Source organism: Mus pahari, chromosome 1 (assembly GCF_900095145.1).
Source record: "Mus pahari chromosome 1, PAHARI_EIJ_v1.1, whole genome shotgun sequence".
Classification (NCBI taxonomy): domain Eukaryota; kingdom Metazoa; phylum Chordata; class Mammalia; order Rodentia; family Muridae; genus Mus; species Mus pahari.
The window spans coordinates 35,136,308-35,154,800 of NC_034590.1; the positions used below are offsets into that span (position 1 = coordinate 35,136,308).

At 42.4% G+C, this 18,493-nt stretch overlaps 1 protein-coding gene across 2 annotated transcripts in view; it reads right to left on the reverse strand.

The window, feature by feature from the left end:
* Positions 1 to 8,771: 8,771 nt before the first annotated feature.
* Chrna7 (cholinergic receptor nicotinic alpha 7 subunit) overlaps positions 8,772 to 18,493 on the reverse strand; it is a 115,701-nt gene continuing 105,979 nt past the window's right edge. For both annotated transcript variants that reach the window (XM_021200421.2, XM_029547548.1), the window contains 2 exons: positions 17,784 to 17,893; positions 8,772 to 12,876 (listed from right to left, as the gene is read on the reverse strand). In XM_021200421.2, coding sequence (XP_021056080.1) covers positions 12,355 to 12,876; positions 17,784 to 17,893 — 632 coding nt within the window. In that variant the 3' untranslated portion in view covers positions 8,772 to 12,354. The remainder of the gene's footprint in view (positions 12,877 to 17,783; positions 17,894 to 18,493) is intronic.

Below are 18,493 nucleotides of genomic sequence, written 5' to 3' on the forward strand. Positions count from 1 at the left end.
ATTATATACATTAGTGACTAAAAAGACGTGAAGAGCAAATCTAACCCAGGCAGATTATCTTTACATTTCCTTCCATTCCCACAGAGCCCAAGTTAGGATGCCTCTCACCATTCTCCTCTATTTTCAAAGAAATAGAGACAAAAATATTTGTGGAGTAAACGGAAGCAGCAGCAGGTCATTTATAATCCCAGCTCGCACACAACTGTTGTGCGAAACTACGATGTTACTAGTGCTGGTCTCAACCTCTGTCTGGCTTTGGATGAGCCACCAGCAGAGATCTGTGACGGCTGGCCTCCATGTTTTGTAGTCTCTGCCCCAGAAAAAGCTCATTACAGCTGCTCTAGCTAAGGGACACTTTTTTGTGGCTGTGTGCCTGACAGAGGGGGCAGCAGATGCTTTTGTTCTGGCTTCCTACAAATGGTGTAAGAAAGTATACCGAGACTGGGTGGGTTTTTTAAAATTTTTTTATTATTATTTTCTTTATTTACATTTCAAATGCTATCCTGAAAGTTCCCTATACCCCCCCCCCCCCCCGCTCCCCTACCCACCCACTCCCACTACTTGGCCCAGGCCTTCCCTTGTGCTGGGTCATATAAAGTTTGCAAGACCAAGGGGCCTCTCTTCAAGACTGGGTGTTTTTAACAACAGGGACTTATTTTCCCCAGTTTCAACTGGAGTCTAAGATCAGCATGCTATCAGAGATGGCCTTTCCTGCGACCTCTCTCCTTGGTGGCCCCTCTGTGACCTCATATGTGACCTCTCAGTTCTTCTGTCCTTACCTCTTCTTTTAAGGACACCAAGCAAATTGGGTTAGACCTACTACCTACTACTCGTGCCTAATTTTGACTTATTAATTCTTTAAAGTCCCTGCCTTGAAGAAAGTTTACCTGTAGGATTGGGTTTGGAACTTCAGCATATGAGTTTGTGGGGAAATGATTCAGCTCATCACAGGGCTCAAAGTGTTCTAAGTGACCATTTGGGAGCTCAGACTGTGTTTCTAGTAAGGCACAGAACTGTGAACATTCCATTGGAGTTGTGGGGTTGATGTCAGGCCATTGATCATGGCTTCCCCTGTCCATGTATTTCTAGACACACAGAAGAATCTTGAAGAAGCTCAGGAAACCTCCTGCTTCCCACTATCATACCAGCAGCATGTCTGGCAGCAACATGTGTCTCCCCTCGGTTCCCAAACCTCTGGGAGAAAACCTCTGTCCATTCATTACCTCCTGAGTGCAAATCTTTGTGGTCGATGTGTGAAAACTTACACTTTTAAAAATGGCTCCTTCATTCTTTCTCTTTCAGGTTAAACCCTAAGAACCCAGGTCTCAACTCTGTGTTAGAATATTTTTATTGGACATTTTATATATTTACATTTCAAATGCTATCCCGTTCCCAGTTTCCCTTCTGGAACCCCCCTATAATATCCTCCTCCCCCTGCTTCTATGAGGGTACTCACTCACTCATCCACCCACTCCCACCTCACTGCCCTAGCATATCCCTACACTGTTGAATCAAGCCTTCACAGGACCAAGGACCTCTCTTCCCAGTGATGCCAGACAAGGCCATCCTCTACTACATATGCAGCTGGAGCCATGGGTCCCTCTATGTGTATTCTTTGGTTGGTGGTTTAGTCCCTGGGAGCTCTGGGGGGTCTGGTTGGTTGATATTGTTGTTCTTTCTATGGGATTGCAAACCCCCTCGGCTCCTTCAGCCCTTTCTCTAACTCCTCCATTGGAGATCCCATGCTCAGTCCAATGGTGGGCTGTGAGCATCTGCCACTGTATTTGTCAGGCTCTGGAAGAGCCTCTCAGGAGACAACTGTAACAGGCTCCTGTCAGCAAGCACAAAGGAAATGTGGTAGATGTTTTAAGTTTTGTTGCTCAGTAAAACAGATAGCCATCAGTGAGGCTCCAGTGGCTTCTGTGTACTTTGTAAAATCTAAATCTATGTCAAAAGATTGAATTGCCTCTTTCCATGGAAGGGCAAGAAAGATTAAGATGAAAGAACGAGAGATGGGGTGGGGATAAAGGAGTATGGAGGTGCAAATCTTGACAGTGGCATTTATCAGGAAGTATTTACTACTGCTATGTACTTTTCGGGGTATATACTCAAGGGCCTTATGAAGGTGTGGTTGGAGCAGAAGTTCATGGCTGTAAAGGGATAAAGCCTCAAGTTGTACTGAAGTAGAAACTTAAGGATTCTTTGGAAACTCAGTTGTGTTAGATGGTGTTTGATTGAGGCAAACAGGGAAAAAGTGTTTCCTCCTCCTCCTCCTCCTCCTCCTGAAGTGAACAGAGGTGAAAGGCTGAGACAGACTTGTAAAAGAAAGTTTCACTAAAACAGACACAAGAGAAAGTATTTCTACTAAAACAAATACTTGAAAGGACACATAAGAGATTCTTTACTAATGATACATATGTATTGGTCCACCTTACACTGCATAGCTGATTTACATTTGTCAGAACTCCATAGAGAAAAACACCAAAAAAAAAAAAAAAAAAAAAAAAAAACCTTCTGGTGATGTACTTCCGCTTTTTTCCCCCTGCTTCTGTGGAGTAGGACTGATAGAGTGATGTCAGCTGAGACAGACACATGTGCTAAGATGAGACACAGGCTGAAGCAAGTCCCATGGAGGATATGTGATGTTTAGAGGGATATAAACAGAACTGGACTGACGGTGAAGGAGGCCGAGCTTCGCTTACTTAAAGAACTAGCTGTATTATGCTTGCTGGCCTCACATCTTGGCTCATCTTCAGCGATCTTCATTTTGCTGAGAAAGACTCAGCTAAGACCTTTTCCTGGCATTCCTCCTGATCCCCCCTGCTGACTTGGGCTGAGGCCGAGGCCTGGCTGTTATAGCTAGGTCATGCCACTGCTATTGCTGACTGGACTCTACCGAACTAGACTGCTAATATTTCCATGAGAGGTTTAGAAGTATATTAAGCTGCCAGTGTTCACCTGTGAACTAAACTGCCACTTTCCAGACAATACAGACAATACAAAAAAAAAAAAAAAAAAAAATCTAAACAGGTCCACTTTCCCCAAATCCTTTCTTTTTCTCTACCTCTGGTGGGTGATAGGCTCAAAGAAGGATTAAAGAATTTAAAAGCCATCATTCAAAATAGACTTTTAAAATATTAAATCTATAGTAAACAGTCAAAATGCAGGAAAGACAGGTGAATGGTGTGGGCTGAAAGCTGATAGTCATATCCTCAGTGTGACCCTACCCCAGCCTACATATTCCTTCAAACCCCTGGCCTCTTGAAAATTTTGTGGTGGTACAAACAGAATTACACTCAGCAAAATACCTACTTTGAATTTTAAATTTTGTTTGTATCTCCGGCTGGTGATTCCCTCAGCAATGCATTCTCTTGGTGCTGAGCAATCATGGACAACTTTTAACCAGTCAGTGCTCTTCAGTGGACTGTGTTGCTAAACTGCAGTGTTGCTGGGTTAAGTATATTCCATGTTTTAGACACTTAGAGTATTTTCATCTCGCAGCTGGCTGATGGAAATGTTACTTCATCCATCACGACTTGAGGAACAGCTGTACTCAAATCCTAGTCCACAACCGACACTGCCAATTTTGTGACGTGGAGCAAGGAGTCAAGAAAGCCAATGAATTAAAAAGCCTTTATGTCCCCAGAGAACCTTTCAGACAGAAGAAAGATTCCAGAGCTCTTTATCTCATGGGTATCTCCTCTGATCACAACCAGAAGGCATTTGAGTGACCTGTCACCACCAACTGCCAGTCCTAACAGCCAAATGAAATGGATACACTATCCTTTTGCCCTGATTAGAAATGCATTTAAGGATAAGGGTTGGAAAACACTCTAGGAAAGAAAGCTTGAAATAAGATAGGTGAAAAACCAACCCTGCCAGATGAAAGACAGTGGAGATCCATGCTGGAATGGAGAAATGACCAACAATGCAAGACACTTTCCAGGGTGATAGATGAGGTATCACTGGCCCTAAACAGACCACCAACAGTGGCAGCCTTGGACAGAAAAGTCTAGGACCAATGAACTGCAGGCTGATCTTCCTCTCAAAAACCTCACAAAGTGGCAAAGATAAGAGGGCACACATGAGCCAGTTAGAGCCTAAGTGCAAGGATGATTAGAGGGCTCAGGGAGAAAGCTCTTTCAGAAGAAATAGAAGGACCCTGCCGAGCTGTCCAGTTCAAACAAAAGCGAGATGGAACTAGGTAAGGTAGCCATGCTAGGGCACATCTGGAGACCTGAGGATAAAGAATGAGGCAGGAAGTGGGGAAAGATAAATCTCCCATTGCAAATATGGCTCAGCAAAGAGAAGGATATTTTCCAACACCGGGCATAAGAATCTTATGAGAAACTGATTAGGACAGAGAAAAGATAAAGGCAGGAATTCAATGAAAGGGAACTGTAGAACTCTGGAAACAAATGGAGAGCCATAGCTACCATCATTTCAGAATAGACTTGATAATTGAACGTATGAAAAACTGAAACTGAGGGGAATGGAGTTGCCAAGAAAACAACTTAGAAGCATAGAGGAAAAGTTTCAGATTTCCAAGGCGATAGACATGAATAAGACGTAATTATACACAGGACCCAAAATGAGAAAAAAAGATAGAAATACATTTTGCATATATTTACATAGTTTATGTGATGAAAAGAAATGAATTTTCAGAAGGTAAATATAACTTGTGAAATTGTAAAAGCAACAAAGATAATTACATTATCACAATTGGTGAAACAAGATTACATGCAAAATGAATTAATTTCCACATTCTCCTCAACATCTCTCAATTTGCCCTAAAGGACAGCTATGAGACTCCGCTGTGAATTGAGAAATATTGAAGTATATAATGGAAAAGTATGCAAGAAACTATAGAAAAGGATGAAAAGCAATGAAACTGCTAATAATAAGCTAGGGTTTAAGATAAAACATAAAAAGTAACAGAGACTATAATCATGATACATTATGGATAGATTCAAGTCTATGTAGAATTATCAAGGCAACCTCTGTAACACAAAAAACAAACATTACATTTTTTACCAAAAGGACAGCACATATTCCAAAAAGACAAAAAAAAAAAAAAAAAAAAAGAAAAACTCCAAAATAGGATCCAAAAAGTGATGATTTCAGAGATTAAAAAGATATATATAGATATATATGTATAATTCATATCAAAAGGTAAATATATATTCAAGATAAACCTAAAACTAAGTGTGTTAGAATAATAAAAATAAAATAAAAATCGATATGCAATAGTAAAGAATACAATAAAATGGCCCCACTTCCTCATTATGGTTACTGAAGGCCTTGGATTTGTCATTTCCTGAGAGATGAGTGATGAGCGGCATTTGTTCTAACTTGGTCCTTAGCCAAGCCACTGGCACAGAGACTCTAACCCTTTAATGCTCTAGGAGAGAGGAGTGAGTGGGTTTTGTTCTAGTAAAATGGCTCTAGGTGGACTCCTGGGTAGCAACAAGATGACAGAATGACCAAGCCATGATCAAACCCTGCAGACTCTCTTAGCCCATCTGCCTGGGAAGAAGTGGAACTGGAAGTGGGGGCTTGCCTAGAAAAACCCCCATAAACTTTCCTGAATAGCAGACTCTCTGTGTTTTGGGTTGCTGAGCACAGAGATGTGATGGGGGATGGTGCTCTGAGCTGCATAGGGAGGCCCCATAAGTGTATCCCAGCAACCCACACCTTACTTGTGCATCAAATCCAAATTGCTCCCCTGGAGGAGGACGCCTTTTAATAACACTAAAGGCAATTAAAATATGCTCCTAAGTTCAGACCTTCGAAGGGGCTTACAGAAACCCCTATTTTGGAGTCAAATCTGGCAGTTGTGGGTGGGTTGGAGTCACCACTTTTTCTTCTCAAGGGAAGGGATACACCTGTGAGTCTGAGCCCTGTTCAGTCTGTCCTACTTTGTCTGTAGTGAGTGTCAGGATCTAAGCTAAATTCATAGGACACTCAGCAGATGCTGGAAAGTCAGTAGTTGTGGGAATCCTTGAGAAACGTCAGGAGAGTGCTCAGGAGAATCAGTTGGTTGCTTCCACATAGCAGGTAAGGACCTGTCAGGCATCCACTGAGATTTATTTTCTTGATATCTCAAGAAATAAAGTTGAGAGTGATTGAGGAAGATACGCAATATCAGCCTCAAACTTCGAAAATTTGGTCAGACACATGACCACACACACACACACACCCCAAACTAAATTTAAGAAAGATACCTGATCTTACATGACAAAGAGACAGACAAGAAGTGGTGATGACCTGGGCCAAACTGTGGAGTGTTTCTTATTCTTTTTACTCCCAAAGTAGACTACACTGACAATGTGGGGATTAGCAGAGACTTATAGAGACTGAACTGCAGATAGCACCTCAAGAAGCCAAGACTTTGGGGCTCCTTTTCCAACCCATGAGGTGGGAACTACATCAGAAGGCCAAAAAGATGGGGTCTACAGTGGCAAGGTCAGTTTGGAGAGAACCAGGAAGCATTCCATCTATGAAAGAACAAGGGAATGTACAATTCTCGAGAAAGGAAGGTGTCTGAGGGAGAGTGCTATGGTGAAGGTGTCTGGGGGGGGGGGGAGTCTTTCTTTTAGCTGCTCTTGTGGTGGGATGAACATCTGGCACATCCCTGCTGTCTGACTGGTTTGCCTCAATGGTTCCCAGCATTCAGCAGGAGTTCATATCTTAAGAGTTCATATCTTAAGGAGTTCATATCCCTTGAGTGGGGATGAAGAAGGACTGCACCTCCAGCAACTGTGGCTTGCACTGCCCTGTTGTGCTATTGGTTGTTATGTTGTTGTTCTTGTCAACTTGACCCAATTTACTGTCATCTGGGAGGAGGGAACTCAACTAGAAGAGTTCGTCCATCAAATCAGAGTGGCTTCTACATAATGCTGTGGGGCATTATCTTGATAAATGACTGATGTGGCATAGCCAAATCCACTGCAGGTGGTGCCCCACCCCGGGAGAGTCTTCTTTTTTTTTTTTAATAAATAATATATTTTTTTTATTTATTCACTCTCCCCTTGCCAGTCACCCCCAACAAAGTTCATCTCCCACCCATCCCCCCTCTCTGAGCAGATGGGGGCCTCCTGGCTATCCCCCCCCCAACTTCAAGTCTCTGTGAGGCTCTTCCTCTCCCTCTGAGGCCAGACAAGGCAGCCCGGCTAGTAGAGCACATCCCATGGACAGGTAACAGCTTTGGGACAGCCCCCACTCCAGTTGTTGGGAACCCACATGAAGACCAAGCTGCACATCTGCTACATATGTGTAGGGAGGCCTAGGTGCAGCCCATGTATGTTCTTCAGTTGGTGGTTCAGGCTCTGAGAGTGCCAAGGATGCATTCCTTTAATCCCAGTACTTGAGAGACGCAGGGCAGGCACATCTCAGTGTGTTTGAAGCCAGCCTGGTCTACAAAGACCTGGCTGTTGCAGGAAAGCCAGAGCTATCATATATTAGACAGAGAAGTCTTTTGGCGGTTAGCAGGGAGGAGGCAGGCTGAGCAAGACATGATGGCAAGCCATTAAGCAGCATTCCTCCAGAGTCTGCTCCAGAGCTCCCTTGAGTTTCTGTACCCATATCCCTCACTGATGGACTCGGTGTGGGAGTGCAAAACAACTAAACTGTTTCCTCCCTATGTTGCTTTCCATCATGGTGTTTATCACAGCATAGAAAGCTAACAAGGACACCTGTCTTCTGCTGAAACTACCAAGTGTAAGGTCAGTCCAGGGGCAGATAGGACCCAGGAGCAGGTAGACTTGTATAGTGATATCTAATTATCTGTGCCCAAATACCTGTGTTTGTGTGTATGTATGTGTATTCAAATCATTAAGCATAGATGAAAGAAAAATACACACAATTAAAAGTGAAAAAATATCCTCAAATACAAACCAAGTCAGAAATCCTAAAGCTTTCGTTGAAAACTATGCAACTCTATTCAAAAATTGATGTGATTAATTTTAAAATAAAATATGCAACTAAAACCAGCTATGGTGGTACATTCCTATAGTCCAGCACATAAAGCTGAAACAGGAGAATTTTGAGTTACAGACCAGCCTGGGATACTGAAATAGTTCCTGTCTAGAAAACACACACACACACACACACACACACACACACACAATTAAAATGGACACCAAAAGTTCTAATATGTTTGATGGGAGAAATCCAGCTCTTAGACAGCTCTTAGATAGTTCTTGCCAACTTAAGCAAAAATTAACTAAAATCAATTTGAATCATTCCTCAGTGTTCTTAGGACAGGAACTCCCATTCATACAAAAGTATGAGAAAGCCCTCCTATAAAGTGGTGTGGTATTTGGAAATAACCCCCATATACCCTCTTATTTATATTATACCATCTGTGGTTTACTTATAGTGTAAATGATATGTGTTTGCTATATTGCACTAACAATGGAATAGCAACAAGAAGAAAAGCTGCATATGTTCGGTAAAGATGTGACTTTTGAATATTTTTCATCCAATTGATTGAATGCAATGGTACACAAAGCATGCTATGGACAGTCAAAATCGTAAGGCAATGTAGGCATCACCTAGGAATATATTAATGATCTCCCCTTAAGTATTCTGTTAATAAAACCTTCTACTGAGGAAAACTGAAGTTTCTGGTCCTTTCTATGCATACTGGGAAGGCTTTAACAGAAAGATACCATCTCCATTTTTCCAGACAACAGTAATAGTTGAGAGGATACATGTATAATTTTTATTATGATGAAGAAAATACATGTCTTCATACAAGTAAAGTTGTGCATCATTAAAACACCCATCAACATTAAGAACAAGACAAGTATGCAAACAATCCAATTACCATTCTCAAGTGCAATTCAATAGAAAATGAAATAAAGATATTGGGGGAAATGAGTTAAAGGGAAATCTTAGAAACAAAACAACCACGATTATGGTGACTAATTATTTGACATTAACATACAAAACCCAACCATTGTCCTATATATTTGGCTAAAAAGAAAAAGATAAGTGAAAATGGTAACCAACTGATAAGATAGCCAGATATGAACAGCAAGAAAAGTATAGGGCTTTTCTGATTGCCCTACTGACTGCTGTAATACTAGATTTGAGTACAAGTTGACATTGTGGTACTCCCAATTGTAGTGCTCCCAAACAGAAAGACCTGCTGTATGAATCCATTGTGACCCTAGTCCATAACACAAAGAATAAGAGGGAGGGATCAGAAAATAGTATCCATTTAAAATAATGTATCCATTATCAGAAAATGTTATCCATTTCTGATAATACCAAGAAAACTTTGGAAAATCAACAGCATTGAGACAGATTAATCAATGGAACAGAACAGCACTTGGCGAAACATAGTTTACACCAAAGGTAACAATCTAAACAGCATGGAGTCTCACTGCATTACAGAAATGCTATATTGTATGTTTGTGTACCAGTGACCACTCTTGGAGATAAACAACTAAATCTTTATCTGTATTTACTATAATGAATTTTAAAGAATAAAAAGCTATAAAGGCGAACAAGTAGAAATGTTAAGATTTCAAAAGAAATTATAACTAATTTATTTGTAATTTCAATGCAGGAAGGCCTCTTCAAACCTAGAGGGCAATCATGTTCTACAAAGGAAAACATAAATAAACTAAAAACACAGAGTTTTAAATTTTCTAATATAAACATGCAATCAATGAAGACCATAAAAAACAAATGGCAAATAAGTTAAAAGAATAAAAAAACTGAAATTCATATTAAAGATATAAATATTACAAAACTGAAATTACCAATATATATATATATATATATATATGAAAACTTCATCCTTGTCCATGGTAAAATGAACTAAAATCGGAATGGTTTTGCCTCATCATTTTTACCTGTCAGACTGGGAAGGGAAAATTAAATTTGAAAACATTTAACAGCATAAAGCTGAGAATCTGACCCTTTAACTTTGGATAGGGGCATCCACTGACCAGTTCCTGGAGGACCAGCTCAATGTACTTATCTGAAGTCTTACATCGTCTTAGATCCAATAGTTCCATTTCTAAATTGGAATTTATACACAGAAACTTTGGCAAATTATGCACCAAAATGCTAACTATAGAGACTTGTGTATAAAAATAAAACTTGGAAATATTGCAGCCAGCTATGTGTTCATCACCGAAAGTCTGATCCAATAGATTATAAGCCACCAATGGAGGGGAACTCTAAGCAAATATTAAGAGGAATGAGGTAGACCTTTAGACCAGTATGGAAGCCTCTCTAGGACAAAAGACTAGGTGCCTAGCACCTTGCAAACATGAGGTCTAGGAAAGCAATGACAAAGTCTCTCCATGTTCTCCTCCCTCTCTCTGCTCCCACCTTCCCTTTCTTTTCCTCTAAAACTGTCCCTAGGAGGAAACGGGAGCAAGGAGAGACTATTTTGAACCATACACACCTAACTATGAGCACAGCTATTCTTTATCATTATTTTTATAATGACAATAATTACTCAGATAGTCAAAGCAATGGCTAGGGTTCAGTTTTTAACAGGAAGACACAAAGCCTGGTCTTTAGGTATCAAAACATATCTATTTGTTTCTAGTTACTTTAATCAAAAAGCATAATGCCAGCAAAATATTTTATATAATTTGTTGATAATGTATGCAACAGATGCACGCTGGGAATAACCCTGCTCCAGATGATGGGTGCTGAAACCAACAGTCTCCAGATTTATCCATGGCACTCTATCCTATGTCCTCTCTTCAGCCACACATACACACACACACACACACACACACACACACACACACAGTGCATACATGCACATGCCCACATACACACAGGGTACCACCAAGCCTTCATCTTCCTATAGTGAAATTAATGGCTGGGAAAATGTGAATTTTTGTTTGGTTGGTTTTTGTTATTCTGAGAAATCTAACCTTCTCTCATGATTTCATTTCTGGAGTCAGAAGCTTAAAATGTCTGGGCGCTTCAGAAGTGTCATGTAGTTTTAATCCCCAAGAAGCTCAACAACACTATCAAACAGGAAAAGCTTTTCTTGGGGAAAAATACTCTCACCTCATTAACAAATAAAGATGTGAAATACAAACAGACTGGCATGAGCTATATAGCCAGAGGGACCCTAGCTCAGAAGAAGGAAAAAAACCATACAAACAACATCACCCCTACCCCATCTCCAGTGAATCCATGCACTGACCCCAAGTGACCTTTGCCTCTGAAGCCACAGGAAGGCAGACCCTCAGAAGCCAAATCCTGAGACAACCAGCTTTGTACCTAGATGAGTGATCAGCAACATCATCTCTCCCTAGCTCCTGTCACACAGGAGCCCAGAGGGGACTAAACTGCTTCCATAAAGGGTATGTCCACTTGGTGTGCAGCAGTACAGATGCAAAAACTTCGAAAACTTGTGGAGTCTGACATGCAGAGCAATTAACACACTTCTATTTTCAACACACACACACACACACAAACACACACGCACACAACACACAAAGTTTACGTAAGCTTCAGCTGCTATTCCTTAGTTAACACTCAGAACTCTATTTGCCTTTCAGGTTTTGTACAAACAAATTCATTTAACTCCTCAGGACAAGGAAGCAGTGTGAAGCTTGGGGGTCATCTAACATCTACAGGGTCCAAAGCCTCAAAACCCTTTTGGCCAGGGTGAGTCCTAGTTTTGAACTGACACAACCTGTGTGGTAATTTGTTAGGACACATCTACAGGAATTAGCCTGCAAAACATCATTTAGAAGGCCAACTTTCTCCCTGGTATAAAGTTGTCATTGATAAAGACAAAGATTAGATAGATAGATAGATAGATAGATAGATAGATAGATAGATAGATAGATAGATAGATAGAAGTTAAATCACAGAGAAAGTAAGTAGCAGAGAGGTTTGTAGTTTGAATTTGTATTTGACTTCCTTTTGCAAGGTAGCTGTTGAAATGGATCCAGTGGGAAGTGCTCTGCATTGCATTGGTTTCAGCCTGGGTCTGTGCATGGCAAAGGCAGACAGCCAATTCTCGTGTGAGCCCATGACAAGAGGCATGCAGGCATGTGCCACCAACTGGACAGGCCTCGACTGGGCTACTAGAGCCACTAAGATCTACCCTGTAGGGCTATCGAGAGTGGGCAAATGACCACATAGTGCCTCTGCCGAGCACAATGATATGCCAGTGATGAGTGCAAGAAAAGTAAACAGAAGCTGCTGGGATCTTTTTAGTTAAAGTAACCAGGAAGATAAATCTCAAGACCGACAGCGACAGGGCTACCTCAGAGTTCTTCCATTTATGACAATGTAGAGTTAGGACCCCAATTCTCATCCTCCAGATTCTCTTATCTGTGCATTTCCTACATGATAACATTAAGCAAAGTCTTTGGACACAGCCTCCACAAAGTTTGGGGCTGACATGAGGATGCCGATGGTGCAGATGATGGTAAAGACTGAAAAGGCCATGAGGCACAAGCGGTCCACCACACAGGCCGCAAACTTCCACTCACTGCAGATCACCTCACTCTCATCCTGGCAGCGGAAGCGGTTGGCGATGTAGCGGACCTCCTCCAGGATCTTGGCCAGGTCAGGGTCCCCATCAGAGGAGTGCGTACCATGTATGAGGTGCTCATCATGTGCTGGGGAGCAGGCCAAACGACCACACACGACCCCAGAGTCTGGAGTTGGGGCACAGTGCATGCCCTCCAGGCCTCGGAAGCCAATGTAGAGCAGGTTGCCATTGCTGGTGGGTGGCCCAGCACCTGCGCTCAGCTCCACACTGGCCAGGCTACAGCGCCGCCGAGGCTTGTGCTGACACGCCGGCCGCACCTTGTCCTCTCCCGGCCTCTTCATGCGCAGAAACCACGCACACCAGTTCAGAAGAATGATCCTGGTCTGCAAAGACAAGAGGATGTCAAGAGCACCTCAGAGTTGTCTGTCAGCTGCGCCCCCACAGCAGTGTGACCCCCACAGTGGAAGACCTGCTTTACAGATTGTAGGGAAAACAGGATCTCCTATATTCTCAGTGATTTTATACAGCACATCAGCGAGGAAACCTGGCAAGAATGGAGTCAAATATGAGAGAATATGACCTATGTAGGTTTAGCACTGGGGGAACAAGCTGAAGTTCCCTCAGGGTAGACATACTGCACCCTTGGTGAGAGAAAAAGGCACCTGGTTAGGTAAGTGTCTTAGTCAGGGTTTCTATTCCTACACAAACATCATGACCAAGAAGCAAGTTGGGGAGGAAAGTGTTTATTTGGCTTATCCATACTGCTGCTGATCGCCAAAGGATGCAGGACTGGAACTCAAGCAGGTCAGAAAGCAGGAGCTGATGCAGAAGCCATGAAGGGATGTTCTTTACTGGCTTGCTTCCCCTGGCTTGCTCAGCCTGCTCTCTTATAGAATCCTAGACTACCAGCCCAGAGATGGTCCCACCCACAAGGGGCCTCTCTCCCTTGATCACTAGTTGAGAAAAATGCTCCACAGCTGGATCTCATGGGGGCATTTCCCCAACTAAAGCTCCTTTCTATGTGATAACTCCAGCTGTGTCAAGTTGACACAAAACTAGCCAGTACAATAAGGATGTCTGAGATGTGTATACAGAGAACACCATTTCTTTCCCAGGCCTTCCTTTTTTAAAATTTTTTATTTTTTTTTAAATTCTCATTCCCCGGCTCCCATGCAGACTGTAAGTGCCCCTGCAAGGTCACTATGAGCTAAGAGAGGCTCTGCAATATGTCAGACTCCTAGCTTGGAACAACTTCAGGGTTCTAACTTCACATAACCACAACTCTTATGAGTAAATGTGTATCTTTGCAAAGTTGGTGTTCAAGGTTGGGCTAAAATTACCAAGAGAATCAATGAGAAACAGAAAACGAGGGTGATAATCTCTAATCTGTCCCCCAGGAGTTGAGAGGACATGTTGTAACCCATAGGCCAGGTTGTTTAAGGCAAAGACATGAAGTAGCTTGTTTAAACCCAGGGCTACTGGGCTTCTAAGTCCTATGATCAAAACATTAATATGAAAGGAAGATTAATATGGAAGGAACAAAGTTTAGGTGTTTCTAACCCAACCCATTAGGCTATGATGATGAGTGAGTAAGACCATGGGTGGGACAGTATGCTGGAAAGACAGAAGCAGGTGTTAGTACACTTCTTATGAATAGTACAGGCCATGAAGGCTCGAAGACAACAATGCCCCCTGCTGGTGCGCACCTAATAAGTGCATGAGTGAGTGGGTATAAACAAGAATTGCCTAAAACAAACAAAACCCTCATTCTTTCTTTTTTTATTTGTGCTTCAGATTAATTTTATTTTTTTATTTTTTTTATTATTATTATTTTCTTTATTTACATTTCAAATGCTATCCTGAAAGTTCCCTATACCCACCCCNCCCCCGTCCCTGCTCCCCTACCCACCCACTCCCACTACTTGGCCCAGTCCTTCCCTTGTGCTGGGTCATATAAAGTTTGCAAGACCAAGGGGCCTCTCTTCCCAGTGATGGCCGATTAGGCCATCTTCTGCTACATATGCAGCTAGAAACACAAACCCCGGGGGTACTGGTTAGTTCCTGTTGTTGTTCCACCTATAGGGTTGCAGCCCCCTTCAGTTCCTTGGGTACTTTCTCTAGCTCCTCCATTGGGGACCCTGTGTTCCATCCAGTAGCTGGCTGTGAGCATCCACTTCGGCACTGGCATAGCGTCACAAGAGGCCGCAATATCAGGGTCCCTTCAACAGAATCTTGCTGGCATGAGCATTAGTATCTAGGTTTAAAACCCTCATTCTTATATAAATTAATTTTAAAAGGCTGACAGCTGTAGTTAGGTATTGGAATCCTAGTTGATCAATGTGGCCCTCAGTGTTTTATAAACATACAATGTCTGATCCATAAACAACGAAAAGTTACTCTTCGAGTTTATAGGTTTTGTGTTTTGAGACAGCTGATCTGGACAAAGAAGATCCTTGAAGACAGTCTCAGTGTGTAAACTGTGGACCTTGTCCTACAACAATGAGATCTCGACATGATCATAGGAAAATTTCTCTAGCCTCTCGTGTGTAGGGGAAGGCACAAGTTGTGAAGTTCATGTCTGTCGTCCTTCACTCTTTGGCAGTCATTTTTACAGCATCTTATCAAAAATTGCAAATATCAGGTCTGTGGATAAGGAGTGAGAGGCACAAGAAAGGTCAAGCTTAGGTTCCTCACAGCTGGGCAGCCTGTCACAGCCTTATGCTTCAAGTGGCAGACTATGCTGAGGAAAGCTCACCGCTGCATGGATTTTTCAAGATTAGGAAGAAGCAGAGGCACAGCTACCTTCTCATGAGCTTGGATCTAGCTCAGTCATTCAGGAGACATGAAATGAGAACAAAGCCCCCATTTTACAGATAAACTGAGGCTCAAAAAAGATACTGAACGGGATCAAGGTCAGCCCCTTATGGTGTCAAAACTGCTGCAAGCATCTACCAAAGGAAACCCGGGTCCTCTTCAAAATGCCTATCTCATAACCGAATCTTCTTTAGAAGACCCTAGAAGGCCGGCGCTAGAGCTCAAAAGAGGCTGTCAACCTATATGTGAGTCTGAATCCAGAGGCAGCTGTGCACACAGGAGCTGAGTAGGTTGGGCACCTCTCCTGTCACAAGGGCAGGTCTGTGTGCTATCTGAGATGCATCTGCAACTACTATCATCTATGTCACTAAGTCTATTTTGAATTCCATGGCCCAGATCATTAGCTTTCAAGGACAGCACATCTCCAAATATGGAATTATTCTGTCAGTACTTATCAAACCGTGCCCATGACCTCTTCTGTTAGCCTACAGTTTTGTTGTTACTTGTGCAAATGTCACATAATGCCATTGCACCCGGCATATTCTTCATAATAGCAACAAATCATAATAAGAGTCCCCTGGAGACTGCTTATATTTCAAAGACACATCGAATGAGTGAAAAATGTCGCATGCTTTATAAAATGAGACATATACACTTATGTTTTAACTTGCAGCCAATTGGTTTTAACGACCTTTTATTTCTGAGAGGCTTGTAATAGACAAATGTTCTTAATTAAGATGCCAGGAGAATAAAGTGGTACCAGTTTTATTAAAAAAAAATGGCTTTGTGTCTCAGTGTATCAGTTCCTTTATCTTCACAGCCAAAATACTTAAAGAAGTATGAGAGTTTGTTTTTTGGGTTTTTTTTTTACATAAACACTAAAGGAAAAATAGGGAATTCATTAAAATGGTTATCAATATTTGTGGTTACAAAGGATAGGAGCAAAATAGGAGGCAGACTTCTTTATGTCTAATGTTGATTTTACTCCTGCTTTTGAAACAGGTAATGTGTAATCTGCTTCAAATGATGGATAGGCAGAAAGACACAAAAGTCGCACCTCACTTAGTTTGCCATAGAGTATCACGATACTAAGAAAGGGGAATGTAGGTGAATGTACGGAAGCTCTGTAATTGGACTGATGACTTCTAAAACAAGGATCCTGGAATGCAGAAGTGGCATTTGTGACAGAAGCATTGAGGCTGAGCACATGCTACAGCTGGTGCTATGAACTTTATGTGGGATTTTATTATGTGTATAAGGCAAGTAGAATAAAAGGAGAACTAGTACTTTTACGAGGCCACTGGAAAAATAAAAGGTTCCCTTTCCCAAGTTAGGCCACTGTAAGCTATTGCACAATGATTGTATTCAAAAGGCTAGAAGCCCTTTGCTCTACTGGGGAATCTAAATGCATCCTTTGCTTTATGCTGTGTTTGACACATGGTTGATTCCTAGATTTCTTTTTGGACTTGAGTGCTATTGAATGGGTCTTCAGACAGGGGATAGAGAGGGCTGCTCTTCTTATCTTTAGGCAGAAAGACGGAGATATTTGCAAGGATCACTATGGTGGGGGGTTAGGGCAGTTCCCTTCTACCTTGGGTTACATTCTGGCAAGGTGGAAGAAGTCTGGCCTCAGACTAAGCCCTAGTCGACGTCTCTGGGTATCAGCTCCAGATGCTGTATTCTAAAGACGGCATGGCATGTGAGCATCAGAAGCTAAACGTGCTGGTCTGATGCTTGCAGGCATAGGGAAGTGATGACATACCCTGGGCTAAGATCTCAGCCATTTCCTTTTGTTCTCTGTCTGTTGTCCACTGGGAACTATTCATGTTATATCATGGGATTGGGTAGAAACTTGGCCCTCTGCAGCACTGGTTTCTGTCCTTACTAATTCTAAAAAATAACCTTAGGAAAAAGAAAACCTGAATGTGTACTTGAACATGTACAGATAATTTTCTTATAGCATTCCCTAAACAATATAGCCTAAGAATGACTGAAATGGCATTGACACATCAGGAATACGTGTGAACATCTGGAGATGCTCTGTACTACACTGGAGGATGCGTGTAGGTTCTGTGTAAGTGCTATACTATTTCTACCAGGAGCGGGGACACTTTCAGACTGCTCTATTGCCAAGAGTTCAGGAACTGGTGCTCTGCAGGATACTGAGAAACACTCATTCTAGTTCTTTCTTTTCATTCCTCAGTCGGCTGTGCAGCTCCAGCCATGTTGCTTCACAGCCACTCTCCCAGTTCCTTCAACGGACTACAAAGTACTCATCAGTGGGAGAGCACTTAAAGAACAATGCTAACAAGATACAGAAGCAGTCAGTGTGGAGTCCTGATCTGGCATGGCAGTGTTTCACACTGCCATCGCTGATGCACCATCCTCAGAGACATACAGAGGGGTGGAGTCTGTTTAGGAGCACTAAACCACCCCCTCAGGGAAAGTTGTAACTCCACAGAGGCACAAGACCTACCCATTTAGGCATTTTGCCACCATCAGGGTCATGGTGGTGATACCGCAGCACAATCACTGTCACCACCACAGAGAGGCCCACGATGATCATGGTGCTGGCGAAGTACTGTGCTGCAGAGAGAACAGAAGCAGTGTGAACCCTGGAGCCCCAGCAGCACCTGCTGGGATGATATTTTCCTATCAGGTCATACTGTGCGGTCATACTGAAAAATAGGCCGTAGCCTAATAACCACACTTCTAGTGTAAAAAGAGCAGACAGCCTGGACCTCAAAGACTTCACTCCCCACCACAAATCAGAAGTGGCAGCTCTCCTATTGAAGCCTAAAAGTCTCTGGCAGCATACAGTTCCTACCCCCACGGCACCCGGACTGGGAACTGGGTGCTAGATGCAGCAATGAGAATCAAAAACTAACCTGGACACAGCATCCTTTACGCAATCACCTTCGTTTCCATCTAGGAAACTATACAGTTATGGGGATGTCCCTCATCCCTTAGCAGAAACACCTATCTTAGATAAGAACTCTACTCCCATCTCTCTAAACAATTAATGATTAAATTGATTCCAAGTAATCCCAGGAGATAGTAGCTAACAATTAGAATATGTGATTTGTACTGTTCTTAAGGGGCATTTCAGCACATGCACACACACACCACCACCACCACCACCCACATACCACATACACACACACACACACACACACCACCACCACC